Here is a 24,946-nt window from a genome sequence, read left to right on the forward strand (position 1 = left end):
TGCGTGCGGCCCGGGTTCGATCCTCAGCACCACATACCAACAAAGATGTTGTGTCTGCCGAAAACTAAAATAAATAAATAAATAAATAAATAAATATGTTTAAAAAAAAAAAAAAGAAAGAAAGAAAGGGGTTCCTCCTGGTGTGCCCTTCCGTGGCCCACGTCTGTCTGTAATCCCAGACTTGAGAGGCCAAGACAGGAGGATTGCAAGTTAAAGGCCAGCCTGGGCAACTTAGTGAGGCCTTAGTGAGACCCTGTCTCAAAATAAATAAATAAATGAAACGAATGGAAAAGCTAGGCACCATGGCCACACTTGTGATCCCAGCAACTGAGGAGGCTGAGGTAGGAGCATCGCAGGTTTGAGGCCAGCCTGGGCAATTTAGCAAGACCTTGTCTCAAAATAGAAAATAAAAAGGGCTGGGATGTAGCTCAGTGATAGAGCACCTCTGTGTTTAATTCCCAGTACTGGGGGTCGGGGGGTGGGGAATGGAGAATACTTCTGTCTATAGTTTCCTGTATGTTTCAAAAATCAAAATTCTTCTTTTGGAGGGCGGGTATCAGGGATTAAACTCGGGCGCTTGACCACTGAGCCACATCCCCAGCCCTTTTTATTTTGCATTTAGAGCCAGGGTCTCACTGAGTTGCTTAGGGCCTTGCTTTTGCTGAGGCTGGCTTTGAACTCGTGATCCTCCTACCTCAGCCTCCTGAGCTGCTGGGATTACAGGCACGTGCCACTGCGCCCAGCCCAAAAAAAGGTTCCTGGGGTAGCTGCTGTGTGAGTAGGAAGGAGTCACCTCCTTTAATTTGGCTCCAGTGTGAAGACGCTGCAGCAAAGAGGCTGCTTGAGACCTCAGCCCTGATGAAGCCCTTGTCACCTGGTGCTGGTTGTCCCCTTGGGAACGCCCTCTCAGACCAGGTCTTGGACAGGCTCTCTAACTAGTTACTATGGCAGGCACGAGGCAGGGGTGCTGGGTGACCACCAAGAAGCCTCAGCTTTTGTGCCCACTGAGGGCAGTGACCGACCCTGCTCTACTGAAGGACAACGCGAGGGTTCCACATGGGACAGCATCTCCAGGAACAGCCTTCACTGAGGTCCAGCGTGCATCACAACGTGTACCAATTCAAGCTGACCATGTTTTGTGGTGACACACCCACTAGCCGGTGACATCCAGGCTGACCCAGAGCTGTCCCCACACCGTGCCCGAGCAGCACCACAGTGGAGCTACAGCTCGCCCCCAGCTGGCTCCTCCCAGGTCCTGTGTGGGCGCCGGCAGGTCGTGACATGGGCCACTCTCGCTGTGCCACTGTTACCCTGTGAGCACCCTGTAGCTTACCCTCTCCTCCCTGAGGAGCAACTGCACCATTTTCAGTGTCTAGGTTCCTGTTCTGTGACAGTGACCGCATCAACAGTGGCTGCCAGCCCCTTGGTGCACTGGGCCCCTGGATGCTTCCTGGTTCAGGGCCTGAGAGGAGGACTCAAAGTCACCCAGACACGCCGCCCCCGTGCAAATGCACATTTTTATGGAGACAGAATATAATTTCTATTAGATTCTGAAGGGGTTCTAGCACCTCAACATGCTTAAGGAACCACGATCTTAGACTGGCAGACCAAACTCAGTGTGGTGAGGTCAGGGGACACGTGGCAGGTCCTCATTTGGGAGACAAGAAGTATATCATGCCACACAGGCACATGGGCTGAGGTGTCGGGTCTCATTTGTGTCAGCTGACTCACACAGATGCCAACACACCTGAGGACACTGTGACGACCACACAACAGTCCACTTTGCACACAAGGAGCAGCCTCCAGTTGTGGCTGTCACCAGACAGGTCCATGTCTTTTTTTCAGACCAGTCCTGAGGAAGACCCTGCCAGCAGCAGGAAGGCCCCGGGAGGCCGGGTGCCCGACTCCACCCGTGAGCAGCAGCGGCCCACACCTTCTGTGTCTGTGGAGGGAGCAGGGCCTGGGCCCAGTGACAAGCCTGGGGCTTCAAAGGCACCATGAGCAGAAGTGCTACTATCCACCTCCTCTTACCAGTGTCACCCAGCTTGGGTGGAGGCTGGTGGAGGGAGGGTTAGCAGCCCCACCCAGAGGTCCTGTGGAGGTCCCCAAAGGCAGGACACTTGTACTCCTTCTTGTCCACACCAAGAAAGACCGTGCCCGGCATAGCTGATGTGGGTGGAGCACATGGGGCTGTGGGTGGGAACAGAAAGTAGGTTTGAAGGAAAAGGAAAAAGGGACCCGACGGATTCACCCAGCCTGCGAGGGCCTCAGGACGCAGCCTCCTCCCCCACTTCAATGACCGTGGCAGCCTGACACAGCCGGTCAGATGGGGCCTGGACGGGGTGTGGAAGCCAACAAGTGCGGGCCAAGGACTCGGAGGGGCCAGAGCGCACAGCACAGCACAGCGAGTGAGTCCTGCAATATCGGCCCCAGGACAAGGGTGACACTGGGCGGGTGGGTGACGCTGGGCAGGTGGGTGGGGCTGTCACCGTGGGAACCCGCCACCCCTCTGTTCCATGAAACAATGCTGGACCTCAGCTCAGGAGCCCCAAGCCCACGTCACCCTCCCCACATGCACACAATGGCTTGGAATGACAGGAGTCACAGAACAGAGCAATGTGCCAGCAATTTTATAAACACTTATTTATTTCAAAAATACTACAGAGGAGAGATTTAGATAAAAAAAAAAAAAAAAAAAAAAAAACCACAGTCATATACAGAAACAAAATGCACTGGACCAAGGGAGACAAAAGGGTCACCCTGGGCATCCAGAAGGGAGTACAGTGGAAACCATTTACACGTCGTTTATAAAAGAGCATGTCTATAAGAGAGTGTGATACCAAAGTATAAATGCAAAATATAGTGGCACATCATGGAGAGACCAGTACCTCGTGGAACGGGCGGTCGGGGAGCGGGAGGTGTGTGGCTTGGTCTCAAGGCCGCTGGCGGTGTGGTGGTGCCTCCCGGGCTGAGCCACAGCCGTCGGGGGCACTGTGAGGACCCCATGAAAACGACCCAGAGGAAACCATCTTTTCCAGAAAAGTAAAATGTGAGTTTAGGTGGTCGGTGTGCAAGTGGGGCCTCGTGAAGCTGCACCTCGCACCCCTCAGCTGGGGCCAGGCAGGCCCCGGCCCGGCCCCCGGGTCACCAGGCTCTGCACTGGGCTCTGGTCCCGGCCAGCCTGGCCTACTCTGAGAAGACCCTGGGGTTTCCTGCCTGTGGTTTTCTCAACAGTCCCTGGTGGCCCCATGGGAACACTGGGCTAAGTGTTGCTCATGGTGATTAAATACAAGATGTGCAGTTGAAGGTGCCTGAGCTGGGGAGGGCCTGGGGGAGCCGTGGCATTCCTTCTGAGCCTGGGGCCTGGGGGCAGCTCCTTTCTGGGTCAGGTGGCTGTGTGGAGGGCAGAGTTTTGAAATGCTCCAGGAGTTCCAGAAGACTACCTTTCACCAAGGGGAGGCCCCATGACAATCTCCTGTGTCTCAAGAGGAGCAGGGAGGGAAGGGAGACTGGTCAGAAACCCAGGCCTTTTGGGGCACCTGGATGTGTGCAAGGGTCCCCTGGCCACTGCAGACCTGCCCAGGCCCAGCCCTGGGCTAGCACCTCCACTTCTACCCCCCCTGGGCACCCGCTCAGCACTCAAGCTTTCTATCCAGGATTCGCAGTGCATGTCACGGGGAGCCAGAGCTAGAGGCTGGGACCCAGCGAGGACACAGAGTAAAGACCCCCAGCCTGACACTCTTTGGCTCCCTGCTGTTGGGCCTCCAAGGCTAGCTGGGTTTGGCACCCCGTGTTCCCTTGACTCCACAGCCGTCCCTTCTGCGAGAACCGGAGAGCTCACCAGCGACTGGAGGGTGGTGCAGCGTGCATACCTCTTGGGGACGGAGTTCTCCAGGCAAGGGGCCTTCAGCGTGGAAGGTCAGGACAGCAGGCGGGCTCCCTCCAGGGGTTGGAGGTGACGGCATCTGGAGGCACAGCTGGAGCAGGAGGTCCAGGGAGAAGCAAGGCCAGGGTGATCCTCACAGCTGTTCCCAGCTGGCCTGAGAGCTGAGTCCAAGCACCAGGGGGTGACAAGCCTGGTGGGCCCTGGAGTGCCACCTACAGTCCACAGAGACAGGACTCCACAGATAGTAGGAGAGGTGGCTCATGGGGCCGGGCTGGGGAGGCGACGTGCAGGAGGACAGTTGGTGCACAACATAGGTAGTCGGGCAGGACTCTGTGGGACCCTGGTGCCCCCCTGGCGCAGAGCCCTGGGCCAAGTGCGGCTCACTGGTCCTTTGTCAGGCAGGGCAAGCCCTAGCAGGCTGCAAGCAGTTCCAGCTGGTGACCCCTGGCTCCTGCTACCTCTGCACAATGTCGCTGATCTCCTTCACAGAGCTGAGGAGCTTGCTGAAGTCCTGTGTGGCTGCGGGGCCACCCCCTGCCGTGGCCGGGCAGATCTGAAGCTCCCGGAGGCTGCTCTCCAGTTTGTTGATGGCCTCTCGGAAGGCGAACTTGTTCCTCATCTGCTGGATGGAATCCACGTAGCTCACGCAGAACGTGTAGAGGTTCTTGCCGGCCTCCAGCACTGCGCTGTGGCTGGCCATCTGCTCAGAGTTCCTGGAGATGGCCAGGCACAGGGCCTCGGTGCTGTCCAGGACCACGCCCTTCGTGATGGTGCCACTGGCGATCCTCTCTGGGGGCTGGCGGGTTTTCCTAAGTGATACGCGGGTTGATATGAGGGGGACAAAGGCCGTGGACGAAGGCTGGTCACCTGCTTGGGCTGAGGATGCTGCTGGCATCACAGAGGGGCCAGGGGCTGGGCTGGTGGGGGTCCCGGGAGGCTTGGTGGCTGATGGTGGCTTGGGCGTGGATGGGAGCACAGGCTTTTTGAGGCCTTCTCCTGGCTGGCTGGGTTTGGTGGTGTCACTGTTCACAGCATCTACAACCAGACTGGTGGCCTTTGCTTTTGCGCTGACGCCCGTGTCCCCTGCTGCTTCCTGGCCTGGGCTCTGTGAGGGCTTCCCCATTTTCCCTGTGGAGGCTGGTGGGGGCGGGGGGGCAGGCTTGAGCTTGGACAGCCTCCCCTTGTCTCTCCCTGGTGACTCGGGGGGGTGCTTGTGCCTTCTCACTCTGGACTCCTCGGCCGGGGCCTTGCTGGGGACCCCAGAAGCACCTGCCCCTGCCCTGCTGAGGGGGGGCAGTGGCTCAGCTGCAGCAGGGGCCCCTAAGGCACTGCCCTTCCCAGCCTCGTCCTTGTGGGGGAGGCCAGAGGAAGCAGCCACCATGACCTGCCGACGGAGGAGCTTTGGGGTCAGACTGGGAGGGCTGGAGCCAGGGCTGGCCCCGGCGCTGTCTCTGAAGACCTCGTCAGCGGCCTCCTCGCTCTTCTTTGCCAGCCGCGGCGGGGGGGTCACCGTGCCTCTGGCCACCTGGTCAGGCCTGTTCTCGCTGGCCCGCTTTCGAGGCAGAGCTGGCTTCTCACTCTTGTGCCCCGCAAATGTGGAGGAGTCAAACTGCCTGCCGGTGGACTGCAGGTCCCGCGGCAGAGTAACGGACCGCCACTCGGTGTCCCTGGCCCCGTGGGGCACGCAGGAGGCCGAGCAGGACCGCAGGAAGCGCTTGCTGGAGCTGCTGCCGGCCTCCTCTTCACTGGCTGCCAGTCGGCTGCTGGTCAGCGTGCTGGACTTTTTCCACAGGTGGGGAGAACGGAAGCCCGAGCCCCCAGGCTCCCGGAAGGCTCCATTGGGGACACCAGCTCCATTGCTGGGCTTCGGGGACTTGGTGGGCTCAGCTGGGTCTGAGGGGGTGGGAGCTGGCGCCCCGTTGCTGGTTTCCCGGCCGTCTTCCTCACTGACTGCTCTGCGCTCTGGCTGACCATCCATCTCCCGGAAGGAGCTGCTGCGCTTGGGAGGAGTTGGGGCCATTTTCTTCTTCTTCTTGATCAGGGCGCTGAACAGGTTGGTCTTCTTGTCTTTGGGGAGAAGGCGCTCATCTTCGTTCAGGCTGCCGTCGGGGGCACCGCGCTCTTTTCGAGGGAGCAGTGGAGACACAGTAGGCTCTGGGTCCAGGGGGTCTGAAACACAGGGGAGAGGTGAGCAGCTCCAGGCCAGGAGCTCCCAGCGGAGCCTCGTGGGGTGCGGGCTGGCCCGGCTGATGGCAGGCTCTGCATCACTGCCCGAGCCAGGCCGCTGGGCCTTTCTCTACTCACCCCAGAACTCTCCCACTTGTAAAATGCAGGACGAGAAAACCCACAGCCCGTGAGGACGTAAATGAGACGATGAAGGCAGAGCTCCCGGACCTAATTTCTCAACCATGCCACCATGGTTGTTAGTCTCCTTGAAGACAGAGGACCCAGAGTGCAGGATGGCCCTGGCCTCCTCGTCTTAACACGGGTTTACTCTAAAGCTCAGAGTCCCTCCAATGTCACTCTCTGGTCAGTAAGAGCAATGACAAGGTCAAGCAAGGGGTCAGATGGTGGCTCTCAGGCAAGCCAGCCAGTGGAGGTTCCCACGAGGTACCATCTAGAGGAGAGGCTGCATACCACAGGGGGACGCAGCAGCAGGCCGTGGTGTGTGAGAAACAAGGTGGCCCCTCAGGACTTCCCCCGGGCATCCTTCACACATGAACACTGCTCACAGGAGGGCTCTTTCTCTTCTCGGTGGTGCTGGAGGTCACGCCAGGTCCTAGCCCACACTAGGCGAGTGCTCTCCCACTAAGCTACTCCCGGAGCCCCATACGAAACCTGCTTGGTCCTGACCTTGAATGATGGAATCCCCCTCAGAGGTGGCCTCGCGGGGAGAGGCTGGCTGTCAGCACCCTGGGGCTCAGAACAGAGGTGCAAGGGCGTGCCTGTCACAAGTCCAGGTGGCACACAGGCACCTGAATCCAAGACGGCCGAGACCTCCTCAAACTTAAACCAGCAGAAGCGGGTGAAGAGGGAAATTCTAGGGGCCGGAGCTGGGGCTCAGTGGCAGAGCGCTTGCTTTGCACGTGTGTGGCACTGGGTTCGATCTTCAGCACCACATAAAAATAAATAAAGATACTGTGTCCATCTACAACTTAAAAAAATATTTAAAAAACTAAAGAGTGAAATTCTACACATCTGTCTCAGGGCAGGAGAGCCACCTGACATTCCTGGCTCATCATGAGATACACAGCAAAACACCCCTCAGAAGATCACCGATGGGCGTGAATGAACACGACTGTGGACCACTGGGCTTTTAATAGCGCTACCACGTGGCCTCTCCCCTCTGCCACTCCCCCGTCCGCAGTCATGGGACTACCACAGGATGAAGGCTGAGGACTCCAGGCAGTCTGCGGGCCGCAGCCTGCAGGTGGGCGGGGAGTGCAACTGCACATGGCCACTCCTGTGGAGGCTGACCCTTCCAGCCCTTCCTACTGGGTCTGTGGGTTCTGCGGTGAGTAAAAAGCCCTTGCAGACCTCCACCAGAACTGGCTTTATCCTGCCCCTTCCCACTCGCCCAGGCTGGTAGCATCAGGCCCACCACCAGCATTTGCCAGGAGCCTCTGTGAACCCAGACGCCTGGCCCTACTCAGACACCTGGACCCAGTGATCCCCAGCAGAACCAGTCTTCTGACTCTGGAGGCACCTGCTACCTTAGAGCGGAGCCTGGCACGTGCACAGGAGCACTGGGCCAATGTTTGCTAATATCATCCTTGGTAATCTCTCGAGGCCCGCCCTAAACTGATCCATCTCCGGGGTTCTCCTGGGTAAGTGTGCGACAAAGACACTCTTTCGGAAGCCACAAGGGAGAGGCTGTTCCACAGGTATCTGCTGGCTCCACTCAGCTCGAGTGGACGGCTCCTATTGCTGCCTTTACAACCAGCTGCTCTGTTTGGTCCAATATTTACCACTGCTGCATTGGCCCTGAAAGATGCCTCCAAATGTGGTGAATGAGAGATGCCGAGGCCTCGTAACACCTCTGCCTTCTGACTGAAGCTGACGGCCCCTGAGTGATTCCCAGGGTAGGGTGGTGCTGTGCGGGAGGAGAGCCTTCCTCTGTCCAGAGCGGGACTCAATGAGGGACGCCTACTCCTCAGTGTGGGCCCATGCACAGCCTCCTGACAGGGTGGGTGGCTGGGAACGTACCGCTCTCCCCCTGGCCCTTGGAATGGGGCGTCTCGGGCACGTCGGTGGCATCTTTGTGCTCGGCAGCCCTCCTGGAGGTCCTGGTCTTGGTGGGCAGCTCTGGGGCCTGCAGGAAGGTGCTGGTGGCTCCCCGAACGCCTTGCTTCCCCAGTTCCTTTTCCACTTCTGAGAATCACACAAACAAGACCCAGAGCCATCAGCGACAGTCAGCTCAGAACGGGCTCCCCTTTGCCTTTTAAGACACAGTGGGCATCAATGCTGTACAGAGAAGGGATACAGATGCTGAAGGAACAGCACTTTCTGAGCATTTTCCAGAACTCTGCAGGGCCACCAAAGAGCCCAGTGCCAACACCTGTGGCCTGCTTTCTGGGCTCAGAACACTTGCTGACCTGGGCACTTTTGCCAGAGGAAACTAGAGGCTGAAGGCTGAAGCCGTGTCTGGCAGGCCCAGCCCCACGGTCACCCCACTACAGGCACCCTGGGCCTTTACCGTCCGAAATACTGGATTCCTGGAACATTGTTTCAAAGGCTTGATGGATTTCAGCAAACGAGGGCCGGTCAGAGGGGTTCCACTGCCAACCTACAGAGAAAAGGCCAGGTCAGACCATCCACAGCCCTGCTAACAAGTGTGGGCCAGCAACTCCTAAGGGGCGGTCTGGAAAAGGGACTCCAAGCCTGTTATCACATGGTTCTGTCACAAGTTAAAGTGACAAATGCCACTGTATCCCATTATAGACATTAAGAATTTGAAAAGACATTACCAATTGTCAGGAACATGAACTGCAAAACCCTAGAGAGACACTAACACTGAAAAACCACATTTATAAATGTATTTTCCCAGCCCCACTGTCATAGGTGTTGAGAGTTAATAAGCCAAATGGCCTGCTCCTATCTCAGCCTTACTTCACGGTTACCCAAGTCTGAAACTTCCTCAGTGGAGAAACGCTATTAAAACAAGACCAAACGAGGATGAAGAGCAAAAACACCAGGGTGGGAGCACGTGGCTGCTCTCAGGTGCTCCCGAGGGCAGTGCAGGTCGGCACTGCCTTTTCGGGATGACAACCTGGAATACTTTATCAAAATTTAAAACGCACACAGTTCTTTGAACAATGCAGCTTTCAGACACCAGGTGAGCCCTCGGAGACCACACAAGGGTGCTCATTCCTGCCTTGCTTATGGTGGTGAGAACCACACAAGTACACAAACCACCAAAACCCGTCCCCAGAGGGCTGGGGGGACAGATGAAGTCACTGAATGGAAAGCTAGGCAGCTCCACGAAGACACAAGGCAGGGGTCGGGAGAGACCTGATGTCCGGACAAGGAGAGGTGTCCTGTTACGCCCAGTGGAGCACAAGCTGAGGAACGAAGGAGCACACTCCTCACAGATACAGGAAGCACACAAGTGTACCGTCCAAATACATGTGCGTTGACACGGGTGAGCAGCGTGAAACTGCCTGGGTGGCACTGCCTGCAGGTTCGGCCCATGGAGCGCAGGGCTCAGGCAGGCCCAGGAATCTGCACTTATCAGTGACAAGCCTGGGTTTGGTATCCGTCTATCCCATTGAAAAATGAGAACGAAACAACTCAGAGGTATGTCAATGCAGGTGTACAGAGCACTGAAGAGTCTCAAGATGTACGTCAGGCTGCTGCCGTAGGGGCTTCTGAAGCACAGGAGCAGAGAGCCACGGGGACCCCACTGTCTGCTGCATGTGCACTCTCCCAGCCCTGGAGTTTCTCACCCCCCCGGCTTTCTAGAACGTGCGGGGGAAGCTCACATGCTCGCATGAGTTCGTAGACCTTCTCGGGGCAGCCTTCCGGCCGCTCCATGCGGTAGTCTTTCTCCAGCAGCTCATACACCTGGGACAGGTCGATCCCCGGGTAAGGAGACATGCCATAGGTAGCGATTTCCCAAAGCAGTACTCCAAATGCTAAAAGAAACAGAGACAGGCTCATGGAGAGGCGTGAAGTCTGGCATCCTGTACGGCAGACATCAGAAGTCACCCCTCAAAAGCAGCCCAGGGACGGACCTGCAACCCAGGCCCACGGGGCACGATGGGACTGTCTACTCCCACCACAGACCAAGCCAGGCTGAGGAGAGAGGGTGACCAGGTCAGCCCCTCTGGGAAGCAGCCTTTGCAGGGCCACGGGGCAGAGGGCACCACCCTCTTTCACAGCTCTGCGTCCGCAGCAGGCCACCTCTGGTTTCTGGGTATATGGGATTATCTCTAAGCCCTGGGCTTCCAACTCTAAAAATTTCACAAAATTTTTTTAAAAGACTTGAAATCCCATTTTCCACCAATGGACCAAGGACTCCTTGGAGGAGCATGATTCAGGTCTAGGCCAGGGAGGGGACCTGGACTATCTCACAGTCTCAGACACACAGAGGTGTGGAGGACTGTGAACCATATTTGAATCTCGGTTCAAACTGTGAAAGAAAATATGATTTTTATAGTTTGATTGGAAATTTGAACGCCGGATATTTGATAATATTCAGAAATTCCACCAAGTTTGAGGGCAGCACTGTGGTTATGCTAATAGAACTCATCTCTAAGAGATGATACTGAAATATCTGGTGCAGAACATAGGAAGTCTGGGATTTGCTTCCTGACAACGTGGGGCAGGGAGTGGGCAGGGTGGATCACACAAGACCTCCATGAGCCAGTGACCATTACGGCTGGCTGACCGGTACAGGTGCTCATTCTGGCTGTCTTCTTCAGTGTGTGCTTACAGTTGTCTGAACAAAGAGTTCTTTAAAAAATAAACATAGGTGATCGCCACATGAGACTTGAGAAACAAGTGTCCTTTTAAATGCCCAAACCACACTAAGCAAAATTCCCTGCCCAGAGGAAGGTTCTGGGTACCTGTAGGGCCAGCTGGCTGCCCCAGCAAACCCAAGCAGTGAACTGAGAATGACCACATGAGATGGCACGGACATCAGCAGTCAGTAAGCTATTCTGGGCTACCAGGGTTTGGAAAGAAAAAGGGAGAAAGGAATTTTAAAAGGAGAAAGAAAGAAAGAAAAAAATAAGACAGGGAATGAAGTAATGAAGAGAAAAAGAGGGAAGGCAAGAAGCCGGGGTGCAGGGGAGGCACTGAAGGCTCGCCCTGGCAGGGCCTCACCCCAGACGTCAGACTTGATGGAGAACTTGTTGTAGGCCAGGCTCTCGGGTGCAGTCCATTTGATGGGGAACTTGGCTCCAGCATGGGCTGTGTAGGTGTCCCCTGTCATTAGCCGGCTCAGGCCAAAGTCGGCCACCTTCACCAAGTGGTTTTCCCCTACTAGGCAGTTTCGGGCAGCAAGATCTCTGAGAAGGGAAGGAGTTCATCTGTGAGGGCCTCTGGCTGGCTCCAGACCCACCACCACTAGGCAGAGGTGCAACACGACACTGGGAACACGGAGTCTGGTCCCATGAAGCTTCAGCACGTGCCAGGGGGCAGCACCAGTCCCTCAGCAAACTGCTGGGGCTGGTGCTGGGAGCAGGCCCTCTGGGCCTGTGACCTGGACCAAGTTAATTACTTTGGGACTCAGCCATAAAGTGAAGACAAGAGTAACCATGCTCACCTCTCAGGACTGCTGTGAGAGGTGATAAAACACGTAAAGTGCCTCTGTGGGCACCGAGAACACAGGGGCTTGTCTAAGTGTGGCAACTGCTAGGCTGTGCCAGGCCCAGGGAGCAAGCCCTCAGCCAGACCCCCGAGTGCAGGAAACACAGAGCAGAGTGAGCCTCCCACACCTGTCCCGACTCCACAGGAAGAGCACAGTCCAGCCTGCAGCACTCCACTCAGACTGGCTCCCGACTCTCCTCTACTTCCTGGTGCAACCCCGACACACTCTAAAAACTCTCTCTGGCCTAATGCGCTCCCTCTCACCTCAATTCTCCCAGGAAGGTGGGTGTCTGATCTTTGGTTCATGGATGTTAACCATGAAATCCCAGGCAAAGTGGAAGGCAGGGGTAAGGCCAGGCACAGCTCAAGGCCCTGCTGCAGATACAGCTTGGTCACCAGCAATGAGAGAGATTAAATACAGAGGAGTGGTCCTAACAGGATTTTGGTAAAGCACTTAAACTTTGCCTGAATGGAGAGGGGACAAACCTAGCCATGCAAGGCAAACCAGAAGTCAAGAAATCTCAATTTGCAGCATCAGAGGTTTGCTGTGCTGAGTGACAGGAGCATCTGGACTGGGCCTCATGGAGCATGGAAAATCCGCCTTAGGAGGAACTGCAGCATTTCACACGCGCTCTCTAAGAAATCTCATGTAGAGGTTTCACACTTGAGTTAACTGGGTAGGAAAGGCTGACAGTGGCATGGAAAACATCTCACACAAATGACTCTGGCAAAGCCTACCAGGTCCTGTCCTGTGGGCATCCCTCTGCTGAGAAGCCACGTCCACCTGGAAGTGTGACACCATGGCACCTCAGCTCTCCTGAAGGCCTGATGCTCCGGGCCTTGAAGCAACAGCCCCCAATTCAGGTCTGCACACATGCAGTTCTGACCATCAGGAACTGTCCCTGAACCAGGCAGCAGCAATCTGTGCTCTGCTGTAACCATGAGCTCGAATGAAAGCAAGCTGCTGTCAGAAGAGGCATCACCGACAAACCTGGCCTCGGAGGAACAGCGAGCGAGCACTTGGTCCCCAAGGGAGCGGTGATGTCAGGAAGGACACCTCCTACGGGCTTCATATACTATTCCACTATCCAAAACGGCTCTGGAGTGACATGATTCTTACTCTGGGGATGAGCTGCTCCACTGGTCCAGGGTCTATCCTGGATGATGCCTAGGGCGCTCTGTGTGTGTCTCTGTTCTGAGGCCTGGGGCGGCCAACACTCACACCAGAGGAGGCGCCTGAGGGCCCCAGGCTGGGCGGCGGGGAAAGGCTGCCCGGCCAGGGTGGCCTACCTGTGGATGAAGTTTTTCCTCTCCAGGTACTCCATGGCCGAGGAGATCTGCGTGGCCATGTACAGCAGCACCACTGCGTTCACCTCCTGCCGGTTACACTCTCTCAGGTAATCCAACAGGTTCCCGTAGGTCATGAACTCCGTGATTATATAGAATGGGGGCTCCCGCGTACAGACTCCTGCCAACAGGACACGGAGGGCTTTGGCATGTGGCTCTGCCCAGCCAAACACACCTGGCAGGGCCTGGCTCAGAAGCAGATTCCGACTCTGCCCCTGTGCCCGGTGCCCAGCTTCTCACATGGTTCCAAGCACCTGCCGCCTGAGACCGTGCTCCTGTGCCAGGGGCGTGGCCACCCTCTTCTCTCAAGCCCAAGAGCCTGAACTGACACAGGCAGAGGCTGCCGGTGAGACAGGAAGGAAGGCCAGGCCCCCACATCCAGGGACCCAGGCCAGGCTATCTGCAATGGTTATGTCACGTCCACGTCCATCTACTTCAATGAGAAAGCGCCTGAAAATCCCCAAGTTTCAGCAGCTAATAAGAGATTTACATACAACACCCCCCCACACACACACACACAGTCAGTGTGTGTCAGCTCAAAACCCTAGGGGAGTGCTGCTGCGGGCTCTTCCTGTAGCACCTGTGTCCCTCGGTGCTCCCTCTGCCGGCCCCACGTACCCAGCAGCTGCACCAGATTCGGGTGCTTGATCTCCTTCATGACTGCGGCTTCTTTCAGGAACTCTTCCACCTCCATGGTGTCCTCCTGCAGAAGGAAGGGAGAGACATGCTCATGCAGGCAGGCACGCCTGATTGGCTCACATAAGCTGGAACCTCAATGTCCACTCAGCCGGGGCCACCCCGTCTACGGTCACGCTGCTATGGATGGGTGACTCCCCTGCAGGCACTGGCTTTCCCCTCTGTCCCAAGCTTGTGAATTCCTTCCCGGGGCCATGGTTCAAAGGTGGCTTGCACACGTGGTACCAGAGACACTGACCGGACGCTCCACCCTAGGAGTTTGTTGTGTGAGAGGTGTGGAGCAGCTGCTCTCCTGGGGCTCCCGACACACCATAACCACCACTTCAGGAATCTTTAGTGTTCTGCCTGGGGGAGGACACCTGGTGACAGAGTCTGTGCTATGGTCTAGGCGTGAGGTGTCCCCTTGTTCCTATGCTGCAGGAGGGAGAGGACCGAGGACTGGACTGTGAGGCCCCGAGTTCTAGTCCATCCTGGCTTGCAAGGACTCGCTGGGTGGTGACTGTGAGCAGGTGGGCACAGCTGGAGGAGGGGGACACTGGGGCCCTGTGTGGCTGGGGGCATTTCCCCTGTTGCCCCTGCCCCTTCTCGCTCTGCTTCCTGGCCACCACAGGGTGAGCGGCCTTCCTCCACACACCTCTGCCTCACCTCGGGCCCAGAGCAATGGAGCTGGCTGACCAAGAACCCAGGGCTCTAAAACCAAGGTCATATGAGCCTCTCCCGTCTACGGTTTCCCTTCCAGGTGATTTGGTCACAGTGATGAAAAGCTAACAGTCTGCACTGCCAAAGAAGTTTGCTCCGCAATGCGGCACCTAGGGTGCTGGGCTGCCTAGGCAGGGTGTCGCAGGCTCCTGGTGAAGCCGCCGCCACAGCTCCTAACAGACGGCATGCGTGTCCCTACAGGTCACACGCAGGAGTCCACAACACCCAATGCCAACAGGGAGAGAAAGGCACGGGCAGGTGCCCACACAAACGCCTCCGGCGCTTCCTCACGGTGCGCAGAGTGGAGTGTGAAGAGCAGTGGCCCTGGCACCCAGCCTTGTGGCCTACGTCCATCAGCCTCTTTGTGACTTAGGCTGAACTGACCATCAAGACCAGAAGCAAGCAGGGGACCGGCAGGGCCAGCCGTAGTGACCACCTGGCTGTGGAGGCGAAGGAGAGAGCGGGGCACCTGTTCTGTGGAGTCTGACTCTGTCTGAGAGGAGGACGGCTGGGTGCCCGGGGAGTTCGGCTCCCTGAGAGAAAGCTCTCCAAGCTCCCCGCTGCAGGGGAACCCCAACACTGCCAAACCAAGGAGCTGCCGTACCCTTCCTGTACAGCGGGCTGGGCCGCCCCCTCCCCGACGGGCACCCTTCCCTTGGAGCGCCCCCCGCGGGTTGGCATGCTCACAAGCGAAGCAGGACCAGCGCGGCCGTGTGTCAGCCCATTACCCCTGGCTCGGGCTCAGAGACGGGAGCTCAGAAACAATTGTTTGCTCTTTAAAAACAACTAGCTGCTCTTAATGGCCATTAAACACGGTGGGCAGTCGCTGTGTCAAGCTGCACGGGCAGAGCTCATCCCTGGCACCACCCGGTGGCTATTTAATTCTTCCAAGTCTGCTCTGCTCTTGCCATCTCAGCAGACCACGCTGGCTTTGGCGTGGAGAGCTGTGATTTGCCAGGGTAACACACTATGTCAAGGGATGAAGAGCTAGTGGCCACCAGAACACAGGGACTGCTGCTGCCCACGTCCAGGACCCAGGCTTTCCGGTCACTCCTCGGCCAAGAAGATGCTCAAAATGTAGCTCTCAAATGAAGCTTTTTAGAGGAGTTGAGTCTTTCTTTTTAAAGTGCCACAAAATAAACCATGCACGGTGAGACGGTTTCAGAAACACCACTTGCTGACCACCTTCCACAAGAGCCACCCTAGGAAGATCATGAACGGCACCAGTCTGCAGAAGGAGCCACGTGGCTTTCTTTTTTTTTTAAGAATATATATATTTTTTAGTTGTAGATGGCCACAGCACTTTTATTTATTTGTTTTTATGTGGTACTGAGGATTGAACCCAGTACCTCAAACTCTCTGCCACTGAGCCACAAGCCCAGTCCCGAGTCACATGGCTTTCAAAGGTACCGATCTCTGTTCCTGTCTGTTTTCTCCCTCCCTTGCTCTGTCTCTCACACACACATACAAACACGCACATACCACAGATGATACAAACAATTCCTTCTTTTTTCTTTCACAAAAATTAGTATGAGGGCTGTGGCTGTGGCTCAATAGTGGAGCACCTGCCGGGCATGTGTGAGGCCCTGGGTTCGATCCTCAGCACTGCATGTAAGTAAGTAAAATAAAGGTTCATCCACAACAACAACAAAAAGATGGTGTGAACTTGTCTCCTTTGCTGGAATCCTACACAGTTCCATTCACCACTCACTCACACTAACAGCTACGAGATCTGAGAGCTGGAGACACTCCTGGCCTCTCCTTGGGATGCTGGGGTGGAGGAGGTGGCCTGAGGGAGCCCTGGGCAACCTCATCTCCTCATCTGTTAACTGGCCCCTTCGGAGGGCTGGCTGGCCCGGCCCAGCTGTGGACAGGCATTGAGGATGGTACAGCAGAATGGTTAGGAGGACGGCTTGTCAGACACCGACCTTGCTCTGCTGCCGTGTGACCTTGGTAACCTACTGTCCATCTCTGAACATGTTCTGTCACCTGCGAAATGAAGGACTCTGTACAGCACAAACCCAGCATGCTCAGGGCAGGGCTTGGACGTGGGCAGCACCAGGGCGCTCACTGTTAGTAAGACAGTCGGTCTCTACTCTAAGAAGCACCAGCTGGGCGGCAGAAAGGTTCTACAGAAGACGGGCTCTTGTCTTCTCAGAAGAAACTTCACCCAGACCCGAGGCCTGTGCAGCGTTCTCTAACCACTTTTCTTCTCAGTCCTGGTCTCCCGCAGTGTAGCTGCTCTAGGGCGCAGGCAAGAGCAGTTTTCAGGGGTGGTGGGCTCTCAGGGCCTCCCTCCCTGCAGCACCCTGGCATTGCCTGGGGCTCTTGTCCCAGTAGGTCAGTTTCCCTAACTGTTTACCCAATGCTTGGTGAGCAAGGTGACAAGCACGTGCAGTGCCAGCTGTCGCCACCAAGGAGCCAGAAGCAACAAGACTAACAACCTGTGGAGGGAGGGGCAGCTTCTATGCTAGGCCAGACATGGCCTTGAGGCTCACGTGGAGAGCCCGTGGCAGCAGGGCTGGACTCTGGCCCCTAGACAGGCCGCTGCACAGAGCTGCTTGTCCAGAGGACGGGGGAGAGCCCCCTGCAGAGAGCCGGGCGATGCTGCCCGAGGGGCCAGGGGCTGCGTAGCAGCAGGCGCTGAGCTACGCAGGCTCCCCTCCCCCTTGCGTGCAGCCCTCCTCATCAGGTCACAGTGCCACTGTGGGCGTGATGCCAAGAGTGGCTGCTGTCACCCAGCCCTCCGCTTTCTCTGCATGTTTCTGGAGCTCCCCAATAAAGCCAATTTCCTGGGAGAAAAAAATAAAACCTCAACCAAAGCCCAGCGAGTGGAGGGTAAGCAGTACTCCTCACACCGCTGTTGGCGGGCAAAGCCACACGCTCCTGGGAGGTGTGTGGCAGCACAACCCAAATCACCAGCGACACACGGGCACGGAGGCCGCCCAACCGGGGCGGAGGACCCTATGTGCGGATATCGCCTATTTGAGAATTATCTGCTGCTTCCACTCTCCTGTGACCTGCCGGTCAGCTCCGGGCCCGATGTGAGGCCACGACTAGACGAGCCGCAGTAGTTTTCAGACTCTGAGACTTAAGGAGAAGTCTCTCTGTTCCACGGAGAACACTGGCGTACACACACTTCCAGAACCCAGCTCACGAGCCTCTAGTTCTTGATGGTTGGTTCTTGGGAACACCTGGCCTTAAACAGAGAAAGCAGGCAGAGCCCAGCAAAGCCCAGTCCTGAGGACACTGGGGACAGGGAGAAGCAGCTTCCCGGCCACAGGGCCTTCACTGCGACTTCCCACCGGCAGGGGTCAGCCGAGAGCCCTCCTCTTTGGGGGTGTTCCCTCTGCTCTGGAAGCACCTGCCTCCGGTTCGGGGTGGAGTGATCAGGACAGGCAGGGCCATGCTCCCCCTGCTGGTTAGGAGAGGTAACAGAGTGGGCAGGAGGTGGGGGGGCAGGCAGGAAGAGCAGTGAGGCTCTCAAGGCACTGGTGAGGCAGGGAGGGCTGGGGAGGCAGGGAGGGAAGAAAAGGCAACTTTCTTAGACATAGACTTGAGGCTTATGTATATTTTTCATGGTGTTTGAAGAATAAGATACTGAGTTACCACTGGGGGAAAAAAAGGGCTTTAGAGTTGGGTGCCTGGGTTCAAATCCTCTTGGCCTCAGTGTCTTCTTCCCGAAGAAGGGGGCACCTTGGTCAGTCTTAAATGGGGATTATATTAGTATTTTAGTACCCTTCTCTTTAGGCTGTAAGGATTAAATGAGACTCCATTAAATAACATGCACTCAGAATTTTGCCAGCACACACTAAAAGCCCATTAAATGCTGGTCATTTGTATAATTGAAACCCAAAGTTCAACATCCACAGTGGAGAGCAGATAAATACCTAAGCATCCACCAGCTTCCCTGACCAAGGGGCGGTGACTGTGCTGGCCTGGTGAGCACCAGGCAGAGGGCGGTCGAGCTCGCAGAGGTGGCTCATGCCTCCAGACAGGGACACAGACTCCTTCCCGACTATCATTCTTTACTAACAGTGGGGCCACCCGGAGAGGCCACTAAGAGCAGCACCAGAGTGGAATGATGTCACTCAGGTCGCAGCCCTCAAAGGCGGCCCCACACTGCAGGCCACCGAAGCTCGCAGCTCTGTGCTTCTCCTCTCCCTCAATCTGTGTCTGCTGATCCTGGCACAGAGTGTGACACCAAGGAATTTGACACTCGCTCTAAGACAGGGACTCTGCACCAGTCCCCAAGCCTAGCCCGTGGCACTGCCCCTGCAGGAAGGTGGCAAGAGTCTGGCCACACCCGTCTCGGCACTCAGGCCTGCCTGACCTCCAGACACACAGGACACTTGGGCCTGCTGTTCCCAGCATGGAAGTTTCTGTCCTTTTCTTTTCCAATAGCTACAAAAAGGGGCTCTTCTCTTGACTCCTGTGCACAGGCTTCACATTTAAAACAAGGGACAGCAACGCAGGTCAGCACTAGGGGACACTCTCACTCCAGGGAAGAACTCCACATCAGGAAAAAGGCTGAGGGCCGACAATGAACACTCCCACTGGAGCCCCAGGTTTCTTCAGAAGGAAAACAATCTGGAGACGGAACACACTTCACTGGTGAAGGAGGAGCGTCAGTTAACAGGGGCAGTGACGGAGTGGACAAGCATGTGGCCTGACGCCTTCCCAAAGAAGGGGGCACCTCGGTCTGCAGAAGTCTGAGGCCACGGCACAGAGAACTGGGGCTTGCTGGGACACCCAAGGCACTTGCCCGCAGTCTGCCCGCAGCAGCACACAGGAGTCGTTCCCCTTAGATAACCTGGTTTTAAACCCTGAGGAGCTCTGCTTCCTCCGCCTAGGGGTGGCTCCCTGCCACTCATCAGCAGGGCAAGCCTCTGCTTCCCAGGGCCACAGAACGGGAACCCTCCTCCCTGTGGCCACCTCTGACACTGCAATGCTCAGCCCCCAGCGGCTCTCAGTGTTCATGGAGCCACACTAAGGGGATGAACTGATCCAACCCGCAGGGGAACCCAGCCAGGCGACACCCAACCACCCCAGGGGCGGCGCACCAGGCCCACCTTCAAGGTCTTCACGGCCACGGTCAGGCTGTACTTCTTCCACACGCCCTCGTACACCTCCCCGTACTGGCCGCCGCCCAGCTTGTGCTTCATGGTGATGTCCGTGCGCTCCATCTCCCATTTGTCGTAGTTGGGGGACACCCCGTAGACCGTGGGCTTATTGCGTTTAGGGGCTGGGTAATGGAGAGTGGTGATGAGCCCGTCTGCCACCGTGGAGTGATGGTGAACCAACTCCGCCAAAGTGTTGAAGCGGCTCTCGGAGGACACGTAGAGCTGAGGAGAAGAGGGGACAGCCTTCAGCTGTGGCGCAGACGCTCTCAAGCAGGTCAAGTCAACCAGCCTGGCTGGACCTTGCTAACACACAATAAAACCTCCAGTGGCTCTCCACCCCTGGCTGAGTCGAACGGTCACCTAGGCCGTCTTCCTCTGCGCGTGCTCGCTGCAGTAACTGATGTGCTGAAGCAGAGGCACCAGCAAAGGCCAAGGGCCTCCGCACCGGCAGCTCTACCCGAATCCTCCATCTCACCCCCAGGCTTCACATGTCTAGTTCCCCTTGCCCCGAGAGCCAATTTAAATGTCCCTAGAGTCTTCTCCGATCACTCATCCAAGTCACCACCCAGCAGGTGTGATCTGTGTTACTTCTCTGTGCCATCACGGCTGGTAACATCCTACTCATCTGCTTAATCACTGTCTGCCTCCATCTACTGGGATGTGAGGCTGTAGAGCAGGCCCTGAGCGGTCCCACGTATCCTGCAGCCTCCACCCTGGAAACAAGTGAGCACAGTGAGTTCAGTGAGTTCAAGTGAGAACAAGTGAGTTCAGTGGCCCACGCCCATCATCCCAGCGGCTTGGGAGGCTGAGGCAGGAGGATCAAGAGTTCAAAGCCAGGGGCTGGGGATGTGGCTCAAGCGGTAGCGCGCTCGCCTGGCATGCGTGCGGCCCAGGTTCGATCCTCAGCACCACATACAAACAAAGATGTTGTGTCCGCCAAAAACTAAAAAATAAATATTAAAAAAAAAATTCTCTAAAGAAAAAAAAAAGGAGTTCAAAGCCAGCCTCAGCAGCTTAGCAAGACCCTAAGCAACTCAGTGAGACCCGGTCTGTAAATAAAATACAAAACAGGGCTGGGGATGTGGCTCAGTGGTTGAATGCCCCTGAGTTCAATCCCCAGTAACCCCCCCCCCCAAAAAAAAAGAAGTGAACATGGAAGAGCTGCCTGACAGTTAATTAGTGAACAGAACTCAATGCCTGTTGGTCACTCGATCTGTAATCACAAGTGGACAAACCGAGACTGAGACTGTGATCAGAGATGAAAGCTGCCAAGTGAACGCACATCTCCTTTGCATGGCTGCCTCTGGCTTCGTCAGGGCGGGACTTCCAATCCCTGTGGTATGCCCACGTGGGCTGTCTCCCAGGCCCCCATCACAGGGAACAAGCAGAAGGCCTTTAAGTACAAGAGCGTAAGAGACCCATGGCAGGCGAGGACCGCTGCCGGGTGTGCCAAGGCCCAGAACAGGACAGAGGGAGGGAAGGCGCAAGCTGGCGGGATCTCCCAAGTGGGCGGCGATCACCACTTTGCCTTCTCCCCTCCTGTCTCAGAGCTGTGGAGATGAAAACCTTCTAACCACAAATAGCTCTGGACTGAAATCCGCACAGAACACTCGGGCTCCAGGTACGTAACAATCTATTTGCTTGATAAAGGTGGGAAAGACACCTAAAATCACAACTAGGTACTTTGGTCCAAACTGCAAAGTTGTGGAGAGAGGAAATACAATTTAGGGACAACAGTGACATTTGGTGTACCAAGGTCGTGGTGGGGAGGAATAGGGTCAGGCTTTACCTGAAGCTATAACATTTTATTACTTTAAAAAAGAAATGTGGTGCACACCTGTAATTCCAGTGACTTGGGAGGCTGAGGCAAGAGGATCCCAAGTTCAAGGTAAACTAGAAAACTCAGCAAGACCCTGCCCCAAAACTAAATAAATAAATAAGGATTGAAGCTGTAACTCAGTGGTAAAGCACTCCTGGGTTCAGTTCCTAGTAGAGAAGAGAACAGGAAGAAAAGACACACAGCAGGGACGAGATCTTTGGCTCCTGGTGATGTGAGCACCACGCTGTCATGGTCTGGGGACCCCTGGGTTAAAGGCCTGGTCTCCAGGTGGCAGAACCTCTGAGGGGGCCTTGTGGGAGGTTCTTAGGCCTCGCTGGGGCCTCAGAAGGGAGTAGGGAGCACTCTTGGACTCGAGATGTTTTTTATTTTTCTTTGCAGTACTGAGGACTGAACTCAGGGCCTCATGTGGTGCAAGTACCCTACCATGGGGCTACACCCCAGCCCCCTCCAGTTCCCGAGAGAGGGTGGTTACACAAGGAGCAAACCCAGCCGGGCCCTGCCTCTGCTTCCTGACTCAGGATGTGACTGCCGACCCCACACGTTCACCACTGCTGTGCTGTGCAGTCTGGATTTTCAGCCTCTCAAACCAAAGGCTAAATAAACTTCTTTTCTTGGTGCAGCCCGTTGCTTCAGGATCTGTCTCATGATGGTGATGAAAGGCTGACTACTACAACAACTTCTGTAAATCTGTGATGTTTAAGATAAGTCAAAACATTTTTAAGCCAGGTGTGCTGGCCTACACCTATAATCCCAAGACTCAAGAAGCTGAGGCAGGAGGATTCCAAGTTCAGGACCAGCCTCAGCAACTTACAGAGACCCTGTCTCAAAATTTAAAAAAGACTGGGGATATAGCTCAGTGGTACAGTGTCCCAGACTCAACTGCCAGTACCTGCCGCCCCCGCCCCCCAAAAAAAAATTAAAGGAGGAAATAAAATATACAAGTTGAGCCCATCAATGCATTCAGTATCAAGGAGATTTTTCTTTCCTTCTTTTTGCTTGAGGAGATGACATAAGCAAAATTTTTTAATTTAGACAAGCCAAAGGCAGACTTCAGGCTTATAATCTTCCTTATTATTATTATTATTATTATTTTTAGTTTTAGATGGACACAATACCCTTATTTTATGTATTTATTCTTTTTTTAATATTTATTTTTTAGTATTAGGTGGACACAATATCTTAATTTTTTTAAATGTGGTGCTGAGGATCGAACCCAGTGCCGCACACGTGCTAGTAGGCAAGTGCTCCACCACTGAGCCAGCCCAGCTCTCAGGTTGATAATATTTTGGTAACCATCTACTAAAATAAAACCCCCCCAAAACCCAAGACTTGTCCATAAAGACCCTTCAGCTCTGGGGAACTTGTTCCTCATGTGCAGACTGTGACCTTGGGACACCGGCTTGTACCTGTGCAAATGGTGCCTCTGAGGTGGCAGCACCTCTGGGATGAGGAGGCACAGCAGGTGGCCCCACTTTCCCACTTCAGAACACCAGAGGGAACTCTGTAGGAAGCGCTCTAGGGTCAAGGTGTGGGACAGACTGGACCCAGAGAGCACGTGCACACAGGGTGCGAGAGCAGGGGCCTGGAGTGGAAGTGGCACCACCACCAAAGACCTGCCGTCGGTTGAGTACCCACGCGGTAATGTCCATGGCGCTCTCCTCAGCATTAAGTCTCAGAGGCGAGGGTGGTGCAAAGGGAAACTGAGTGGGACGGGGGATGGCTCTGAACCCCTCTCCAGAAAAGTCTGTCAGCTGTCCAGTGACTGCACTGATGCCTGCAAATGTCCAGCCCCTTTCTCTCAGGCTGGCTCAGCTGACGTGTCCTCCCCTCCAGGGAGAAGAGGGCAATGAGAAATCAGGGCCAGTCAACAGGCGCTCCTGGAGCTGAGCCCCCCTCCCACCCTGCTGTTGAGGCAAGGAGCCCCAGCGTCTTGCTGGGCTCCTGGCAGGGCTATGAGGAGCGAGGCCTGGTACCCATTTTTTTCCTGTCAGGACATGAAGCGCAGAGTCAGCCTGAAAGGAGCTGCCTAACCTGAAGTTCAAGGCTGCCCAACCCGAAGTTCAAGGCCTTCCACCACACTTGAAGGCAAATGGCTCCCCTAAGCCCTAGTTCACGCAGAATTTGCTCCTGGACCTATTCCACTCCCTCTCAGGCTGCTCTGCTAAAGATTTTAGAACTACAGGAGGTTTCACAGGGTGGACAAACTTTAAACTTTTCAATAATTAAGTTTATAGGCCCTATGACTGAGTTCATCTTTCAACCTAAAGTTTACATATGATACTCATTAAATATTAAAACCACCCTCCTTCAAATGCACTGCATATTTGATTCACAGCCATGTTCCCATGTCCCGCTAACAGTCACTCTGATGGCTTCCTTCTGATCAGTTCCAGTTTTCAAGCAGCATTTTGCTGGTGCACTGGGTAATCATCAGGAATCTGAGGCATGTTCAGGGAACACCATGAAGTCAGTGCTGTGAACAGCATGTCATTACAGCTCCATACACACTTGGGGTGCGTAGCCAGACTAGCACCCCTTCCCAACTGTGCGTAAATCCAAAAGAAAGGACCTGTCAAAGAACTGGCTTTGTTCCTGATGGCTGCCCGAACAGGCCCACCAGAGCTTAGGCACCTATAGTCTGGGCAGCTTCAGACCCTGGGATCTCACCTGGGATTCACCCTTCATAGGCTGCTCAGCAGGAAGTGAGCTTTAAGCTTCCTCCAGAGCTCCTCAGAGATCAGCTGGAGGCAAGAGCCCAGCAGTTCCTAGCAATGCCCCAGGCTCCTCTGAAAGGGCTGGAGCTAGCCGGCAGGCTCTGCCTCAGCACGGCCTCCTCCACCAGGGTGGGCAAATCCTGGAAATCCAAGGTGCTCCATTGTCAGCCCTTCCTGCCACCTCTGCCAAAGTGTGAATACGAATTTCACTCCTGTTAACGTGGACCTGAGATGTTTCAGCAGGCCATGAAAGTAAATGTCCACTGCATCTCGTTCAAGACAAGGACAGGGCTTGAATAGGAATCATGGGCTTGACAGTGGCATCTCACAGAGGTGACTGAGGAATAGACACAAATAAGCAGGACTAGGAAGGATTTCGGCAGTGGGTGGTGAAGGAACATCAGTCTTTAATTGTGCTGTCAACAGAGGGACAGCATGGGAAGAACCACCACCAAATCCAGGGTACCTGGAAGTTTCTCAGACTGACAGGACTCGAGAAACAGGGATGGCTCCACCTGACATTGGCCCTTTCAATAGTCTACCTCAATAGTCCCAGAGTGCTCAGCTCTGGCGCCCACCTGGCTGCCTGGAGAGCTCAGAACACCATGTCAGAGTAAACTCAAGTCAGGGTGGTAGAAGCAGATGAAATCCTGTGGGGCCCTAGAGAAGAACCTTTTACACTCAGTGTTTTCTAAAGATTACCTGGCTTGAAAGTAAGAATGAAACTTAATAAATCCCTGCATGTCCCTCTTTTTTTTTTTTTTTTTTTTAAAACGTTTGTTGGGTGTAACCTCCCTTCCTAAGGGATGGACTTTTACTTTTTTTTTTT

General features: G+C 55.3%; 1 protein-coding gene across 3 annotated transcripts in view; it reads right to left on the bottom strand.

The window, feature by feature from the left end:
• Positions 1-2,677: 2,677 nt before the first annotated feature.
• Positions 2,678-24,946, bottom strand: part of Abl1 (ABL proto-oncogene 1, non-receptor tyrosine kinase) — a 121,711-nt gene continuing 99,442 nt past the window's right edge. For all 3 annotated transcript variants that reach the window (XM_015497430.2, XM_015497429.2, XM_015497431.2), the window contains 8 exons: positions 19,513-19,785; positions 13,664-13,748; positions 12,989-13,166; positions 11,213-11,397; positions 9,868-10,020; positions 8,583-8,672; positions 8,093-8,257; positions 2,678-6,055 (listed from right to left, as the gene is read on the bottom strand). In XM_015497430.2, the coding sequence (XP_015352916.1) occupies positions 4,341-6,055; positions 8,093-8,257; positions 8,583-8,672; positions 9,868-10,020; positions 11,213-11,397; positions 12,989-13,166; positions 13,664-13,748; positions 19,513-19,785 (2,844 nt within the window). In that variant the 3' untranslated portion in view covers positions 2,678-4,340. The remainder of the gene's footprint in view (positions 6,056-8,092; positions 8,258-8,582; positions 8,673-9,867; positions 10,021-11,212; positions 11,398-12,988; positions 13,167-13,663; positions 13,749-19,512; positions 19,786-24,946) is intronic.

This window comes from Marmota marmota, unplaced genomic scaffold (genome assembly GCF_001458135.2).
Source record: "Marmota marmota marmota unplaced genomic scaffold, marMar, whole genome shotgun sequence".
In the NCBI taxonomy this organism is placed as follows: domain Eukaryota; kingdom Metazoa; phylum Chordata; class Mammalia; order Rodentia; family Sciuridae; genus Marmota; species Marmota marmota.